This window comes from Nesoenas mayeri, assembly GCF_963082525.1.
Source record: "Nesoenas mayeri genome assembly, chromosome: 1".
NCBI lineage: Eukaryota > Metazoa > Chordata > Aves > Columbiformes > Columbidae > Nesoenas > Nesoenas mayeri.
Genome location: NC_137541.1, coordinates 96,869,799 through 96,888,145, shown reverse-complemented (window position 1 = coordinate 96,888,145; position 18,347 = coordinate 96,869,799). Strand labels below are relative to the sequence as shown.

The 18,347-nt window shown below is 39.3% G+C and overlaps 1 protein-coding gene across 1 annotated transcript in view; it reads left to right on the top strand.

Annotated features, from left to right (window-relative positions):
• Positions 1-6,196: 6,196 nt before the first annotated feature.
• Positions 6,197-18,347, top strand: part of PPP2R3B (protein phosphatase 2 regulatory subunit B''beta) — a gene marked incomplete at both ends in the record, with an annotated part of 51,084 nt that continues 38,933 nt past the window's right edge. The window contains one exon of the mRNA XM_080348905.1: positions 6,197-6,544. Within this exon, the coding sequence (XP_080205031.1) occupies positions 6,197-6,544 (348 nt within the window). The remainder of the gene's footprint in view (positions 6,545-18,347) is intronic.

Here is an 18,347-nt window from a genome sequence, read left to right as displayed (position 1 = left end):
ATTACTGCAGTATTCCACCTCAAAGTGGTAGCAAACAGAAAATTCAAGACTCAGCTCTCAATATCAAGCTCTTGTGAGAGCATCCCTGGCTGCCAAACATGTGCACCAAGCCAGCATTGCTGACAATTTTTTGTCTGCAGATGATGCTACTTCTGGAGGCCAGTAGTTCACCATCCTAGCTCTATTTTTGGTGAGCTGCTGCAAGAAAGGATAAAGTGGTATGGTTAGCTGATATGGGTACATAGTTTAAGGGACTCCTGGTTATTACCATAGTCTTATCCTGTCCCTTCAGTTTCAGTGAGGCTGCAAAAGGCACCCAAAATCTTCTCCATTCCCCCCAAAATAGCACCAGGACTAGCAATTTTTGTTTGAGTGATAGAATGCTAGACTTTATATTTCACTAAGTGGAAAGCCGCATTTATACTCCCCTGAAGTCTCTCTGATTGCATACCATAAGCAGGTTGACAAGGAACATCACCTTGGCAGTGCAACCTCAATGAGCCCTTCTGGTCAAAATTTTCAATTATGGCAACTTAAATAAAAGTGACCAGCTTATCAGAGATATTCAGCACACTTACTTTCAACTAAGTTAGCACATTAGAAAATCAGGACACGGTTATTTTAGTGCTTATATATAGGTTAGAACCGAGCTTCAGATGTCTAAATTTGAAAATTGTAAAATGTGTCAGCAAAAGCACTATAAGAAGCCTGATCAAAATGCAATATTCTCCTAAAGCAACACCCTAAAGAGGCACTGTACTTCTCTCCATATATGACAAGCATATGAAAAGCTCTAGGATAAGGTCTCATTAAGATGCTGCAGTGAACTGCACTTTGATCTCAAGCACATGTTCCACCTCAACCACACACTCTGTGCAACGATGACTCTACTTTTGAGACAGGATGAAACAACATCTAACACAGCCCTGTGCAACCAGGTAAACATAACACCGTGACACATTTATCCTACCTAACTCTAGACTTCTAAAATGGTGTTGTGTATACCTCAGAAACTAATTGAGATTCTTATTAATTAAGAGGGAGAAACAGACACTTTTAAGTCACGATACATGTGACTTAGGTTAGATGTTTACCTCAGGATAATATTAATCGGGCCTTAGAAATGCTGCTGTACTCCCACCAAATACAGAGGGAGTGGAAATACCCCTTTCAAACCCAGACATCTAAGTTGTACATATTACAGAAGAAGGCCAGGCCTCGTTGAGAAATGCTGATCAAGAACAGGAATCTTTCCAATGAACACTGTTGTCCTGTGTCACTGTAACAGTGACAGATAAAGACAAAGAAAGACTTTGATATTTAGCCGCTAGTGTATATTGGCAGTACTTCTAACACCACCTTGTATATCAAGACCAGTAAAAGAAGGTCAGAAACCACCTGTATGCAATAGAGCCAACAAGAACTGGAAGCTAGTGTGGCTCTGCAGATTCTGCAGCAGGGTTAGCACCTACACGCGCTACATAGAGGGAGGTACTGTGCTACATGGACATACTAGTATGGGTGTACTAACTCCACTGCACGTGTAGTTAGGCCCAAGCACTCCTATTATTAATTAGTACGAATGATGTGGGCTCTTATATCTCTACAAACACACATCCCCAGCAGTAGATGATACACTGCTGAGCAGACCTGATCCATTCAGAGACACATTCAAAATAACCCTGTCAATTGCAAATATTAGCATGATCTGGTGATGATGCCCAAAGCACTTTCTGTTTAACAGAAGACATGTGGAATTGATTCCTCTCTCATACCACTGTTAATCATGACAAAACCTAATAAAGTCAGAGTTAGAATTGTTTTGAATATACACTTGCATACACGAGAGAATACTGCAACTGTGTGTATTTCTCAGAGGGTTTTTTTCATTTCTTTTTTCTTATTTCTCCCTTTCCTCTGGGAGATCTCATTGCCAGTTTCAACAAAGGGCATCATCTCTATGCAGATGATATCCAACTCTACAACTCTGTCAACTCACTCTCTGATCCCTTTCTTGCCACCTGTCTTCAACATGTCAATCAACAGATGGCTACAGCATCATTAAGGAATGCTTCAAAGGCATTCAAAATGTTTTAAAAGTCCTCTTTGTTCCATGTCTGTGGCTCTGCTATCAGTCTTCTTAATTCAGCTCTTCAGTTCTCCGCCAAAAATCTTGCTGCTATCCATAACACAGAGGTTTCATTTCCTTTTCTCCTGCTTTAAAGCTACTTCCATAATATTTATAAATTTATCCATACTGTGACATCTGCTTCTGTTGTCACATTGAATGCTTTACTCTAGTTTAAAATAATGCCATTTTGTCCACTTTAGTTTTCTAAGAAACATACTTTCTAAACTTCACTATCCAATGGGCAGGAAACAGAGTACTACTCTGCTTCAAAAAGTGGAGATTCCCTCAAGAACTTTTAATACTCTACAGGTTTTCTTGAATGCAGAATCTAATTTTAAGACTTGTGAAAATATATTTCAATGCCTATACCAGTAAGTCAAAGCCCTCTGATATACTTAGAAGACTAATACTGGGTTTTGCCAGAAGACAATCATATTTTGAATATTATCAAGATATAATTGTGTGGAACTGCACCAGATCCCCATTACAGCAGTTAGTCTTTTGCTTCGCCTCAGCCCTTTCTTACCTTTGTGTCCTCAGATCTCCAAGATCCCAGAAATAAGAAAGTAAGCCCATTCCTTCACTTACCCTTTTTTCAGTATTGTCTGCATTTTTAGGCCTTCCCTTCAAGACACTGTAACAGCAAATGGTGTCAACTCTGGCACAACCTGTTCCACAGTAGTAGCTGGGATAATAGCACATCATAAATCTGGATCACCTCCCACAGTAAAGGAAGAATGTAAAACAAACAAAAGCGAAGTGTAGCTACACAAGGAAAAGACAATGTAGTGGAAAGAGGGATCTGATGTAAACCCACAGACAACTCGCTGACGTACAAAATACCAAGGAAAAGAATTATATGAGGCAAGGCTCTTCCATGTAACATGCCTTTGACAACTGCACCTGGAGAGCTTCGCAGAAGTGCCTGTGAATGCTGGCAATGACAAGTTCCCAGTGTATGTTACCCGGTGCAAAGAGGGTCTCTAAACAGATTGACACACTTTGCTCTCTAAATAAGGGGGCTATCTTTTTATTTGCTGCTGCCTCCACTTCCCCTTCATTTGTAAACCTGTAAGAGCAGTGACAACTACAACAATTGTCTGTGTAGCAGTACAACAGAAAAAGAATTATTATATTAAACTTTATTTTTTATTATTATTTATGAAATTATACTATATAGCTGTGGGATTCAAAGGTTCTCACATACTTCTACATATATGTCTCTTTCCTCCTGTTCCTTTCACACCTTTCTTAGTTCTAATGACACACTAATTTTGTGTAGCAAAGAGGTGTTTTTGTCAGATTTTTGCCTTTACCTACAATATGCTCTAGCCTTACTCAGGAAGTGGTCGAATCACCATCCCTGGAGGCAATTAAAAAACCTGTAGATGTGGTGCTTAGGGATACGGTTTAGTGGTGGACTTGGCAGTGTTCAGTTGTCAGTTAGACTCGATCTTAGTAGCCTCTTCGAACCTGAATGATTCTACGATCTTACGTCCTCCTCTAATGGGATTTAGCAGTGGGAACAAGCGAAGGTAAGATCACGTAGTTCGGCAGCTCTTCTCAGAAAGCCAGTGAGGGAAAAGCAGCCTGGGAACTGAGGCTGTACCAAAGCTACCCCGTTCAGCGCAGGTGACAGCGCCGGGCGCAGGGGCCACCGCGGGACCTCTGCAGCCACGCAGCCCCCAGCCCGCAGCGCAGGGCGCCGGGAGGCTCAGCACAAAACCCGCAGCTTTTGGGGTGGGAGGCGCAACCCGAGCCCCTCGCTCTCCCCACCCTGTCCCACGACGCTGCAGCCTCGGCTCCGAGAGGGGCTCTAGCGACGAAGCAGAGGCCGATCCAGCAGCTCCCCAGCGGCACAGGAGACGGAGACCGAGGCTGAGCCCACCGCCCCTGCGCGGCCACGCCGGGTGCCAACACCCGACCCCGCGCTCCCCATCAAAACCAGCAGCGCCGCAAGGGCTGCTGGGAACGCGGGGGATGAAGTGTGGGCAAAAACTAGCCCCTCCCCCTCTCGCTACCATGGTGACGGGCCGCCGCGTCTCCACTGCGGGGGGGGGGGGAGAGGGCGGGCGGAGCTCTCGCGAGATGTGGGCGGGCGGGGCGGGTTGGGGCGGACCGGAAGGAGGCGCGGGTTTGAAGGCAGCGGCGGGAGGGGCGGCGCGGGGCAGGTGGGTGGTTGCGGCTCCGGCTCCTCTTCGCGCGTTCCCTTCCTGTTCCCCTCGGGGTCGCTGACGCGGCGCGAAGCCGCTTCGTCTCTGAGCTGCTGAGGAGAGGGGGGCGGTATCTGCCCCTCTGCCCGCCCGCAGCCGTCTCCTCGGGGAGCAGGTGCCAGCAGGTGTGTGGTGTCGACGGTGGTGGTTCGTTCCGCTCCTGGGGCGGTTCCGTTCCGGGCTGGCCTTCCCATAGAGCTGCCCGCTCCTCGAGGCGGCCCCCGCGGCTGCCACCCCGCGCCTGCGCTGCGGCTCGGCCGGCCCGGAGCCCGCCGCTTTTAAACGGCCTTCGGTTTTGCCAACGCAGTAACTGCTGTTAGACATAAAGGCTTAAAAAATTTAGCTGCTGCAGTATTGTAAGACTTACAGTTCTGCTATGGGATGAAGGCTGGGCTTCGATTTTAATAGTACATTCAATTGCTAGATGGTATTCGTTCCCGTATTTGAGTGTTTAATTTAAACTTCTTCAGCAGTGTAGTTGCGTATCTTTGCTGCCTTCTACACATGGATCAAATAATGGTAAAGTCTTGAAAAAAAAAACAGGAGGAAGCACAGGGTTTAGTTAAGCTGAGATCAGATTGTACTGTACCAGATATGACTGTGGTGATGGCAATAGTAACTTGGGTTCTGTTCTCAGTATTTATCGCTGTCTACAACTTATTGCTGTCTGCACCTACCTGAAAGGAAGTTGTAGCATGGTGGGTGTTGGTCTCTTCTCCCAAATAGTAAGTGACAGGACAAGAGGAAATGGCCTCAGGTTGTTCCAGAGGAAGTTTAGATTGGATATTAGAAAAAAAATTCTTAATGGAATGGGTTGTCAGGCATTGGAACAGGCTGCCCAGAGAAGTGGTGGAGTCACCATCCCTGGAGGGGTTTAAAAGATATTTAGACGAGGTTCTTAGGGTCATGGTTTAGTGCTAGAGTTAGATTAGGTTATGGTTGGACTTGATTATCCTGAGGGTCTTTTCCAGCTGAAATGATTCTGTGGTTTAGCTCCAGTCCTCTGGCTCTCTAGAATATATATATATATATATATTCTGTTTGCTTCAGGTGAGCAACTGAACCTGAAATTGTACTATCTCAGTTCTTAAGTCATATTGGGTTTCACATTGGCTTAAAAAAAAAAAAAAAGTGAATGCCAAACAGATCAGTTCTTAAAATATCAAATGACTGTGCAGTACCAAGTGGGCAGGCAAATCAAATCCTGAGGAAGGGCCTTTAGGAATTCAGCTGGGCACCACTCACATGGGAATGCATCTTGTGCTGCAATATGCAAAGCAAGATTTTAAATTGCAAGTGCAGACTTCAGAATGAAATTTGAGCCATTGGTCTTAGCTCTAAATCTCTTGACTGAAAGACTCGCTTCTAAAAATCTTAATTATGCTATCACCAAGACTTCACATAAACTGCTTAGACACTTAGTTCTTAGCAAGTTGAATTATAAGCATTTTGGGGGGCTATTTGTTAAGATGAATGTGTATTTTAATACATGTTATTGGAAAACATTTCTTAGATGTTCCTCTTTGAGAGAGCCTGAGTGCAGTTTCTTTCTCTGCAGTCTACATCATTTGGACAGTATGACTTTAAAGAAATTATCCTCTTGGTTTTACTCTGACATATTAACGGCTTATACTTCCAAAATGTTGTTGTAGTTGTGTGTATATTGCAGCACCTATTGGTATATTGAGGGAGTAAATATCAAAACTTTGTTAAAACTGTAATGTTAAATAATAGTATTTCTCTTAACAGGAATCCTGAAATTTGTGAAACACTGAAAGTCAAGTGGAATAAGTAGATGATTGTCAAACTTTTATTTTGAATTTGATCCAACAAAAAGGGAAACTGGTAGAAAATGTCACCTGGGAAAGTCCTGCAACCTGTCCTGAAAATGAAGGTGGATGAACTCTTCCTGTGCTGGTTAAGTCAGCCTGCAACTCAGCTGGCACTAAAGGACTGCTTGAGAAGAATCAAGAATGAGGAGAAAGCTGTGATTAGTAATGGAGATTCAGGCAATGGTAAAAATGAGAGATTTGCTAATAAAAATTCCAATTCCAAACAATGCATATTAGGAGGTACTGGGTTGTCTTTGATGTCTCTCAATCCTCCTCAGCTTTCTACTACTCTTCCATTGGCAACTCCAGCCACCTCAAGGAACACTTCTAATGTTAGAGCAACGCCTCGATCCTCAGGAGCCAGAGTAGTAAGTTTGGTTTTTACTCATTACAGCTATTTGTTTAAATAGAAGTGAATTTTGTGTTTGTGGTATCAGCAAATTATTCAAGTAAGTAATTTCAGGAGGTGTCAGGAGTGGAGTGAAGCAGTGGCACTGAACACAAAATGTCCCTGTTTTTGTGTCATTAGCATTAATGGCTAAGTGGCCTAAACTTCCAAAAGCATGTCTTGGCTTCTTGGAGCAATGTTGCTTTTTATAAACCACTCATGCCTGGCATAAAATGAAAAATGAATTGTTTTCTAGTTGCAATAATTTTTCTGTCAAGAGCAATATTGCCCTTGTTCTTTGAAACTGCAGGGGCATCTTAAAAATTCCATAGCCAGTACAGTTGATTAGATTTGGTATATCTACCCATGTCTTGAGCTGTTGTTTCAAACATCATGTTAGACTGATCTATGTTGCAACTAATTTGCATGTTACGTTTGCTTCACTGGGTGAAAAGTCAAAACAAGTGATTCTTGCTTTCTGAAATATTGCCTTTCCTATGCAATAAGATTAGGGCTAGTATCTGCATTCTTGTGGTTTTTAACAGGCATGAACAAACTAGAAGTGGTAGAAAAGCTAGAAATAATATTATTGAAAACTACATTTTTATAATAATGTCTTTATGTTCACTGAGCCCTCCAGAGTTGGAGAATGAAATAAATAATTGTAAAAGCTGAAACTTGGCTAGATAGGTCAGATAGCCATGACTAACCCCGTGTCATTCATGAAGTACATATCACACTTAAAAGAAAAATCTAGCATTTTATTAGATATGGTAGTTTACTAAATAGACCACAGTTGCTGGATACCTCTTGTTTACCTTAGTTTTGTCAGAGGTAACCCAAACCAGATGTTGATGCTTCAGATGCCGTGCCTTCAGTGACAGGCCCTTCCACTGTTAAATGCAATTTAATTGTGGACAAATGTAAGTCCCTGTGTTTGTTTGCAGTGTTATTTTTATAACATACTGCCTTGACTGCAAATATTCCTTTGTCTACTGATACCAGGCACTATTGTTAGTACAAGACTCAAAGAATATGCATATTAACAAAGTGATTGTTTTGGTACTGCATGGTACACTCAATGCTTTCTTTTTAAGAAGGTCTTGGTTTATAATAGACAATGCCTTTTATGCAAGAATGACACCCCTGCCCCCAGCCTGAGATTTTTTTCTTAGCATTCAGTTCAGTTCAACCTAATTTCTAGCCCTTTTCAGAAATTGTAAAAACAAAACTGGATAGAAAATGATGTGGTGACAGACAAAACTAAGCATCGTGTATATGAGCTGCCTTATATTAAAGGAATTGTTAAGGTGCATGCTGTTTCTGCTATAGGACTATAAATTCATATCATTTGATAACAGTGGTAAGTTGTAAGTGGTCATCACTCCAAATCACTCTACATACTTGAGTGTCTATCTTAATACACTGGGCAAACCTCCTGGTGTCCCAGGGAAGCCTTCTCAGGTTTGTAATGGTAGAGGTTAGAGCTGAGGACGTTTATGAGTATTGTTTACTTCTTGTCTGTTATTGGTGTGTATTGAATGTATATATTTACCTTTCCACCCACAAGAGTAACAATGTGACTATGGTTTTGCACTAAGACATTTTATCTGAATTGTTGCATTGATTTTGTAAATATTAATATTCAAATCTAGCTTGACAACTTGGAGTTCCAACTTTTTAATGTTGAGACAGCACACTTCCAATCTAAAGTTTGTCTAGATTGATTTTAAATTAATAGGGACTTATGTTTTATGTGTAATCACTAGCCAGACAGCAGGGCATGACAATTGTTTTATTTTTTTTTGTGTATGTTCATACCATTTTATTTCCTGTTCTAGCGAAATGCAGAAAGTTAGCAGATGCACAGCTTATTCTTGTATTGGATAAAAACAAGCAATGGAAGAGTTTCCATTAAAAGCCACTGTTACTTGATGTACTTGATCGCTAACTCGTGTAGTATAATTTGTGTGTCTTGGTTGATGTCTTTAACTAGATCTCATAAAGAACTAGGAGAGATTAATGAAGTGTTACATTCTGTACTTTACTGGAATTCCTTGTGTAGAGCTGAGAGAGAACCTAGAAGGCCAGGTTGTTGGCTTTGTTGTGTTGTTCTTTGTTGTTGTTTTTTTGGGGTTGTTTTGTTTTTTGAGAAGTTGGGCAGGGAGAAGTTTCCATGCAATAAGAAACTTATTTGTGACTTTATTATTCAGCTGAGCTGAAGCTTCATCCAAAAGTTTCTTAATCTTTAAAGAGCAGGCATCAGCCCTTAAAATACCACCAAAGTTGCATAATTGCATGTTCTGCCAAGACTGTGTATTTTCTCACAGGAAGCAAAATATAACCCTTTTCCTTCTCATATATCCATAACTAACTGCTGCAGTGTCAAAAGTAATGCATCTGGTTTTGTGTACTTAATCATGGTTCACAAATCAAGCCACAATGGTTTTACCTACCTCATTTATATAAGTGGAATATTATTTTTCAGATACCTTTTTAAAAAATAAAGCTTGTACTGTAGGTCAAATAATACAGATTTAAATTCTATGTAGCAGTTCTAGAAAATGCTGAAAGTTAACATGCTTAACCTTGGGTGCCTGAGGGTGATACTAGGAAAGAGCTTTTACATTCAGCTATAAAGAGCTGGAGAATTACTTCTTTCAGGACTATATAACTCAATTTAGGCATCTTCTTATTAAACTCTTTCTTACTGTATACAGGAATTCTCCTAATGCAATGTACAGACAGTAAACCCATTTTGGCAGGATACATTTTCAGTATTACTGAGCTGAATCAATACATTTGATTATGGGTAAGGTTGCTGTACACCTTTTCCTGTTTCTTAAAATGCAACTTTTTTTGAAGGACACCAAACAAAAATGCTGATAACAGAAAACTGTCATCATCAGGTTATTATTAGGTACTAAGTATTAATGTGTAGGTTTCTGTACGTGTTAGAAAAACATGTTTTGCAGAATGGAAGCATTCTTGGAAGACTTGTCTTGAAACTAATTAGATATTTAATCTTTTAGCACCTTAAACAGTAGCATATGAACAAAACATGTTGGTGTTCTGATGGCAACTGTTAAACAGTATTAAAAGTACTGTAGCTGACAGCTATTGTATTCAAGGAGATATATTTTTTTTTTCAGAGGTTAGCTTGTAATGGAAGTTTGAGGGTTATTTTTATCCAAAATTCAGAAGTTGCCATGCATTTTTGCTGAAACATTAATGTCTTGTCAGAGGAGATTTGCTGTCTTTCAAGATGGTTGAAGCCCTCCAGTGATTAGTGAGTCCAAAGTACTTTCTCAGACAGTGAAAGCACCTACATGGTCTTTATGTTAAAGATGAAACAAAACCTGAGGTGCTTCAAAGAGGAGTTTGTTCATCTGAACATGGCACTTAAAGCCATGTTCTGGAAAAACGCTAATTCAGAATAAACTGTTGGATTAATCCACACATACATTTTGAAATCTAGACAGAACTTTACCAAGAAAATTCCTCTTGTGGTGTATGTTACTGCAAGTGAAAACAAAACAGTGTTTGTTTAGGGTATGGGCTTGTTTTGTTTTCTTTAGGGTGGTAGTTCCCCTTCACTTGCATAGTGTCATTCAGAGTGAGGTTGGTCTCTGGCTGCGTCCATTGTACCAACACTGTAATTGCAAAGTTCTGGTCATCTTCTTTATGTGGTGTGAAGTGCTTGCTAGTGCTCAGTATTCTGCAAGTAGACTTGTGATTTGTATACTGAATGTCTTAAAACAACAGAAAATCAAAGGCATAGAAAAGTCTCAACATTTAAGTCTTGAGTATTTTATGAGTATACTCTTGTGAAGAAATTCTAGAGCTGTGACTTTTGACTTTCAAACTCGTCATAGCTTTCTTCTAACCCTTATCACTACTGTACATGGATTTAACAGCATTTCTGGCACTCTAGATTATCTTAAACATATGGGGTGTACACAATTGCACACTGTTCATCATATTGTCAAAAATGCCAGGCCTCAAGGCCTAAAAGATGCCGCAGGCAAGATGTTTAATCCTAACCAGCTGGTGGGCAAGGCATCTGGGGAAACAATTCACAGAATTCCCTTTGGGCATTTTAGGGGGTGGTGGTGCAGGGAGAATGTGATATGATCTGAAATACTTCAAAGTTATTTTCCGTTTCTCTGCAGGGTCAACCTTTGAGATAAAGGTACTTCTCAGACTGGTTTCTGTATATCCTTTGCTTGATAAGCATACTGTTCCTGCTTGTTATCTTGTGTCAATTATTAAAGCTCATTGTCCCGTATTTCTGTAATTCATAATTTTTGTACTACTTTACTGTATTGCTGCACAGCTTTTTTCATCATTACCACTCTTGCCAAGTTATTGTTAGAAGTTAGTTGATTCAAATGGAGTGGTACTACTAGAACCCATTTTAGTTGGGAGACTAGAATGAAACCTTTAACATTGACAGAAGTTTGAGCATAATAACAGTTGCTTTTTGAAACAAATTAGTTCTGAGGACCTGAACAAAAGGGTAGCTGGGCTTACACCTATACCTCTTAGACCAGTGGTGGGCTGTCTCTGTGTTCTGCAGATGTGCTCTGTGTCATAAAACATCAGAAAAGAGGAATTACAGTGTTTGAATCCCACCAGCTTTTCACTTAAGTAGTCACTAAGCTTTGATGTCAGCCTTGAAATTTCAGCTGTCTAGTCTTATGTGTTGTCTGCATCTGAGTTGCTATTTACTATACCTTAATACTAGTAGCAATGTCAGCTACTAACTCTGGGCTTTGTAAGCTGTATTAGCATTGCAGTGCACAGAACTGAGTGTGGTCTAGCACATACACTCCCTAACTCTGTATTATGCAAAGCTTGTGTTAATAGTGCTGTGTCCCATCATTAAGTGGGGAGGATGGTGGACTTGGCTTCCAACTCAAGCCCGTGACTTAAAAGGCAGACTGTAAATAACCTGTTATCAAACTGATGTACTTTTGTGATGATAACAGGGCACTATGACAGATGTCAGCACTAATGTGTTCACAATAAAGGACCTTCTATGGTGCCAACAAAGGAAGGACAGCCAGAACTTCACATTAATGTCTGGAAGAGTACAGCTATAGGTGTTCCTAGAAAATCATTGTTAGTTTCAAGTGTGGTGAAATAATAGTAGTCAGCATAAGCAGCACTGGTAGTATGTTGTGTTATTCTTAAGCTTTGCTGTACTGAATAGCTTGGAATAGAAGAATCCTTATCCTGATTAGAGAACCAGGTATTCATTTTGTGTATGAGAAACTGTAAGTTATTCACTGTTGTAGATTTTCAGCAGTGCTCCTTATTCTAACTGCATGTTGTACCCTGGGACATAAATTTCACACATTCATTTGTAGTAGTATTAATTCTGTTTACACATTGTGCTTTGTTAGAAGAAATAGTGATCTTTAGTCCTCTTTCAGAGTGGTAGTTGCACTTGAAAGATATCTCTGTCCTTCTGGAAACCCATAAATCTTTCTTACATGCTACATCCAGTCTTAAGAGTTTTGGGCATTTCTAGTGCTGAAAAATTGAGTTCAGAATTATATGTTGCTTTCTTCAAATTTAAAATTCACCTGAATCCTGACACAGGACAAACTCAAATATTTGGATGAAATGTATTTATCACAGGCAGTGTCTCCTGTGTGAGTGACTGTCATGTAAAAGCAAACAAACCAAAAAAAGTTCATAGCTGTATGAGATCATCACTTTCTTCAAGTTGCTTCTCTCTGCCCAGTCTTTCAAAACATTTAAGTTTAATTATACCTTTACATAAGTCATTTGAACAGTTCATTCTTTTAACAGGTGGTCAGTCTGGGAGGAAATTAGATATTGATACGGAGGAGATAGCTTTCCTTTTTTCCTTTGTGATGCTTGGGAACTCATCTTACATTTTTGAGAACCGCTCCATATGCCCTACACTTATTCTGTCAGCAAGAAATAAGCTTGAAGGCAAAAGTATGTATGGACTTACTTCATTACAAAACGATTAATGCAGTTCATCCAGAGAACTAGTTTATTCAATGGTAGACCTAGTCAAAGACTGCACAGAATTTTCCAGCAAGCAGTGTTATGAGGAAAAATTAGATAGCTGAGTCTTGCAAATTTAGATGCTTTACACACACAATTGTCTTGAAAAATTGGAAGTTAGGCAATTTAAGTAGTTGCATTGCTTCGAGAAGATATCAGTTATGTGTGCTTGTTGTTTACAGCAATCCACAAGAAATGGTTACTAAATTTCATGTTCTAACTGTGGCATAATATGTAAACAGATCCCTCATGCTGGGTTGGATTAGCGTGGTGTTCTCATCTTCACATTAGCCAGATTGTACGAATGTCTTGGTAGATAAGATTAGTTTGTATTCTGCAAACAATAGATATAACTTAAAATGGGTCTGTAGAAAGCTAGCCATTGATCAAGAGATGTGTTCTGGTACTTCACGTTAGATGTGCTCCTTTTGCATAGCAATTGCTATTCTGTATAAAAATAGTAAGTAGCTAGAAACCATAAGAGCCACCCATGTACCATGCTTTGACCGACCATGGGTTCTTGCAGTGATAATGGGCTCTCAGGGCTTTTGGCTTATTTGCTTAAATAACTTTGTGCATGCTGCTTAATTTCGTTTCATATGGAACTAGCTTTACCTATTTGTTCTATGCAGATCTTACTAGAAAATGGCTGATTTCAGGCAACAAATGAGACGAGCTAGAAGACTACAAGAAGACTTTCACAACATTTGTAGAAATCCATATGCAAGGAAGATATGGGGAAAGACCTTATGAGTAGGTGATGAGGGAAACATCGCAAAATATCTATAAGAATGAGTTGTAAACGTGCCCACAATGAACAAAGTTCAACTGGACCTTCTTGATGTTATCTGGACAAAACAAGGCTTGTAGAGCTTATGAAATTACTTGACTTGATCTGTCTTTAGAATTAAGCAGAACCAGGAGAACAGTTTCTAAATAGTTTTATGTCTTCAAAAGCTAGATTTGTATTGATAAACAGTTAATATTCTAGAGTTCGTAAATATTTCTACTAGATATGATCGTCACTGATATATCGTATGTAATCCTTATCCTTGTGGTATACCTCATCGACTAAGAAATAAAGAAACGATTTGAAATTGGGTAATGCTGAAAGCACTTGATGAGCTAGATTTTTCTTCCCTCTGTCTACTAATAGTCTTTATGAATAGTCACCATTTACAGCAAATACTTCTCAAAAGCCTTTTGTTGTAACTTAAGATTTTAAACAAAAAAAAAATCACTAATTTTATTCTGTTACTTGCTGCTAACATGCTAAGGAATACCTTGTAAAATGTTGACTATATGCTTATTTATCAAGTAACAAATGTAAGCTTAATATTTTAGAAATATCTTCTTGAATGTTTGAAAAAAAAAAAAATCACATAAAGACTTCCAGTGATGGAGAGTGGAGGAAATTGCTAGTCATAGAATCCTAGAATAGTTTGGGTTGGAAGGGACCTTCAAAGGCCATCTAGTCCAACCCCCTGCAATGAGCAGGTTCATCTTCAACTAGATCAGGTTGCTCAGAGTCCCATCCAGCCTGGTCTGGAATGTCTCCAGGGATGGGGCATCTACCACCTCTCTGGGCAACCTGGGCCAGTGTTTCACCGCCATCATTGTAAAAAATTTCTTATCATAGAATGTCCTGAGTTGGAAAGGACCAAGAGTACTGTTGCTGTTCCAGCAATGTATTTGTATCATTGCACCTCTGCAGGTTGTCTCATTACTTAAGTCTTATTAACTCGTGTGCAGTGATGGGCCCTTCAGTTGTCATACTGGAAGCTAAAGTTCAGTTTGTTGCCAGTGACCAACTTCTGGGCTCTGCATTCTTTCTGTGGTTTGTCCGTACTCTTCTTGCAAGTTTGGAAGTGTGATTTTTTTTATTTTTTATTTTTTTTAATTATTATTATTCACCTTTAGCTCTGTAGAAACCAGTGCTCTTTCTATTGCCTCTCCATTTCCTATTCCAGCAATGATTTTATACTGATTCACCAATAACAAGATAGTCAGTTCGGGATTAAGTCTCTATAGGGGTTCTGCCAGGAATGCCATTGTCAGTTGGTGAATTAGAGTTTTCAATCTTACTGACTGACTTGTAGAACAAGGTCTGTATCTTAAGCTTCCCTATTTGTTGGGTTTGCTTTCAGATCTTCAGGGAGGGAAATCTCAAGTGTATAAGCAAGAAGCTGTCCTGCAGCTGTCACTGACTCAGAATTACTGTCTTGTGATTTCAGGGACTAAATTGCATGTCATGTTAGCTTGTGATGATGGAATTAAAGTAGTGGTTGTACTTTCATACACCCATCATTCTAGTTTTGGAAATGAAGAAATTCCAAGATATGTGTTTTTGAAAGGATTAATTGAAAATTCAGTTCATGTCAAAATGATGAAGCACTGAACAGCTAGTCCAATGTTTAAATTAGTTGCTGGACAGTTATAAAACATTGTCATTCATGTTCTTCATACCAGATTACTCTGTCAACTTCTAAATTAAGGTGACACAAGGTAAATAATACCAATCTAGAAATTACTAAATATCCAAAATGGCCTGTGTGACTTTGAAAAGTTGCATAACATTAGACTCCATTATAAAACCTGCTCTCTCCCACAAGAAAATCTTAGTGGTATTCTGAATCAGCCTGAACTAATTCTTCATCTCAATGTATTTTGCTGTTCAGAGGCTTACCTTGGTAAAGTTACAAATGGGAATGTTGTAGACTGTAGCTTCCTCTGTGGATAAACTGGGTTCATCTAAAAATGTGAAATCCCAGCATCTTATTAGAGCAAGTGTGAATTGAATTTGTATAATCCATGCAGGATATTTTACTTATGTCTTTCTCTGTTAAATAGCAGCTTTGGCTTGGGGCTACCTGCTTTTCATGATCTGATAAATAATGTCGTCTGAAGATCATGAATGGTAAATTGGTTCCATCTGTAGAGCACCATTCCAACAACCTGTTTCTGTTAAAACTCTGTTTATGCTATACAAAAAATAAAATGTAAACTGATAATGTTTTCTGAAGATGGCAGAGAATGAGAATTGTTCTGAAAGGAATATAAACCATTCATTAGCTGCCAGGCTTCAGTTTTATAGTATCTAGTGTTGATGCTTGCTGAAGCTAGTCTGACAGATGCAGTGAGCAGTGTCAAAAGGCCTATGCAGTGTCTTTGGAGTCCAGGTAGTGTAACCATAGCAAGGTGACATGTATCTTATCTTTGTTATAATCTGATAACAGCCCATGGCATGATGCACATACATGGCATTCTTTTGGTAATGTGCAGAGAATCTGATTGGCCCATTCTTCCTGGGCTACCCATATGACATATATCTCACATCTAACTGATGTCTTTTTATTCACCATCTTGCCTCCTAAAAATTCTGGATTCTTCCAGCAACTGTGGAAAGAACCTCCAGGCATTGCTGTAATCCAAGAGTACTGGCAAACATAAGCAATCATTACAGAAGGCATGTACATGCAAGACTTCCAGGTTTTTCATTTGTCTGTGTGTTCTACAGGGGAGGCATTGCGTCTTCCAAGAAAAAAAGATGTGCATCTAGACCCAGGTTCACCTGGACTTCCTTCCAAGGCCAAAGGATCAGTTTCTCCCTGTGAATTTGTATTTCTTAACTACACAGTTACAACAGGTAGCAGTTCATAATTGTAGCACACCATCCTCAAAACACTATCAATAACTATAGAGCAATCAGTTTAGGTAGCTGGTAGTGGGGTGAGAGCATAATAACTTGATTCCTTCTGTGATCTAGACATTGTAAACTTTGTCTCCCTTGAGTTTTGTCAGTGTACTACTGAAAAGGGGTGGCTCATCCAAAGAGGAGTTAGGGATGGATAGTAATACTTCATTATTCTGTTAGGCTCACAAGTGCATTGTCCTCTTGTTCTCATCCCATCCAAAGCAGTTAGAAATGGGAAGTCACTAGCAAGAAGCAAGTTAGATAAGTGTCTGAATAACTGAGAAAACTGATTATTTGGGATCCCATTAAATCCCATTCCTTATGCATCAGTATAAGGGTGGATAGGTTTCAGTCCTGTGCATCCTTATTTCAGGATAGAGTCAGGAGGTTTGGGAAATTGAATTCACAAATATTGATTTTTATTTTACTATTGAAGAATCAGTATCAGTGGATTTCTTTGCCACCCCCAAGTGGGCTACCTTGTCAATAGATGTTAATGTTCTTGATTGCTTAGGCACTTAGATGGATAAAAAGCAGAATTTTCTTTGCTACTTCAAATTTATTCTTGTATTTTTCCATTCTCTAGACATTTCATGTTTTATAGTACCTGCTGTACTAAAATTCAAGGTCAGTAAATCTTGCTATGTACTGTAGTCTCAAACAGGAATGTTTTATTTATTGTTCATAATAATGTAGAATAACACACTTGGACAGCTGAGACTTTAGTCCATTGCTATAAAGAGGTTTTCCTCTGCAAGGGTCTTTGAAGACTTGAGAGGGAGTTTTAGAATTCTTTCCGAAGAGCAGCACTATAATTCTTCATTCATTTGTTTAGACTATGTCAACATTGGATGCTGCTATATATAGTGTTAAGCTGAAAGCTACCAAGCTGGCGTAAGTTGTGTTTTCTCACTTTGTAGGTCATAAAATCAAGTCTGACCGAGATGAACATTGCCTTCTAATCTTTCCACTCATTTTTCACTCGGTGCCTTGAGAACTGCTGTTAGTACAATGATCCACAGGCTACCACTGGTCTGCAGCAGTAAATTAAAGATCTGCAGACTAATGTAAATAATGCACCTAATCAATGAGCATTTTGTTTACTGAAGTGCAATGTCACTTGCATCTACTATTATGCAACATGTTTTGCAGAAATTGAATCAGATTTGTTAGAAGTTCAGTCTGACTGTGGACCTTTGATCTAAGTCATTAGGAATCAATTAATTATCAAAAGCCCAATATTTATGCAAATAATGGGGCATATCTAGTTCCAGCATCTTTCAGTAAATGGAAGGCCAGGTATAGACTATCTGGTCAAGAAATAACTCTTGATAATATTAAATAATGGTGATAGTTTAGTCACAATCTTTTGTGAAGATTGAAGGGAAAAAGAGAACCCAGCATTCCAGGGTTCTTTGTATTGTTCAGTTGTTTTCTTAGCAAAGAACTGCTGCTTTCATTTGTCTTCTGATATATTTATGTAATTTCTTTTTTGTCTTTCTTTCGTCGTAGTAACTGTGTTCTACTCAGCATTGTTAGCTGCTTGGCTTCTTTTATACAGAACTATATTTATAGATAGATAGCTATACCTGAACTGTTTGATTGTACTAGTAGTGCCTTTTTCCCACCGTAAACATCTGAAATATCTCTAGTACTAAATTAGTCATGCTGTTTCATCTTTTTTCTATAATGGTAACAATGCTACTTTGCCTTAGTTATCTTCACTGCTCTTTTCTGCCTTACTCCAGTTGCACAAGCCTTTAGCTGACTGTTGTGGAGACAGGAAAGTTCTCTCTCCACAATTAACCCAGGAGCTACTCTAATTTCTGCAGCATCTCAGGCTCAGGGATTCTGTGGGGTTGCACGCTGTTGCCATTGGGCTTGCTCATTGTCTCTTATTGAAACTGTCTCCAAAGACCAAACAGGCTTTCTGTCATCTTGGTTCACATGTTACTGGGTTGAGGACTGGACCCCAGCAACTAAAGGTTTTTGTATGACTGAATACATCTTATTATGTATATTATTATTAATATATAATTATTAA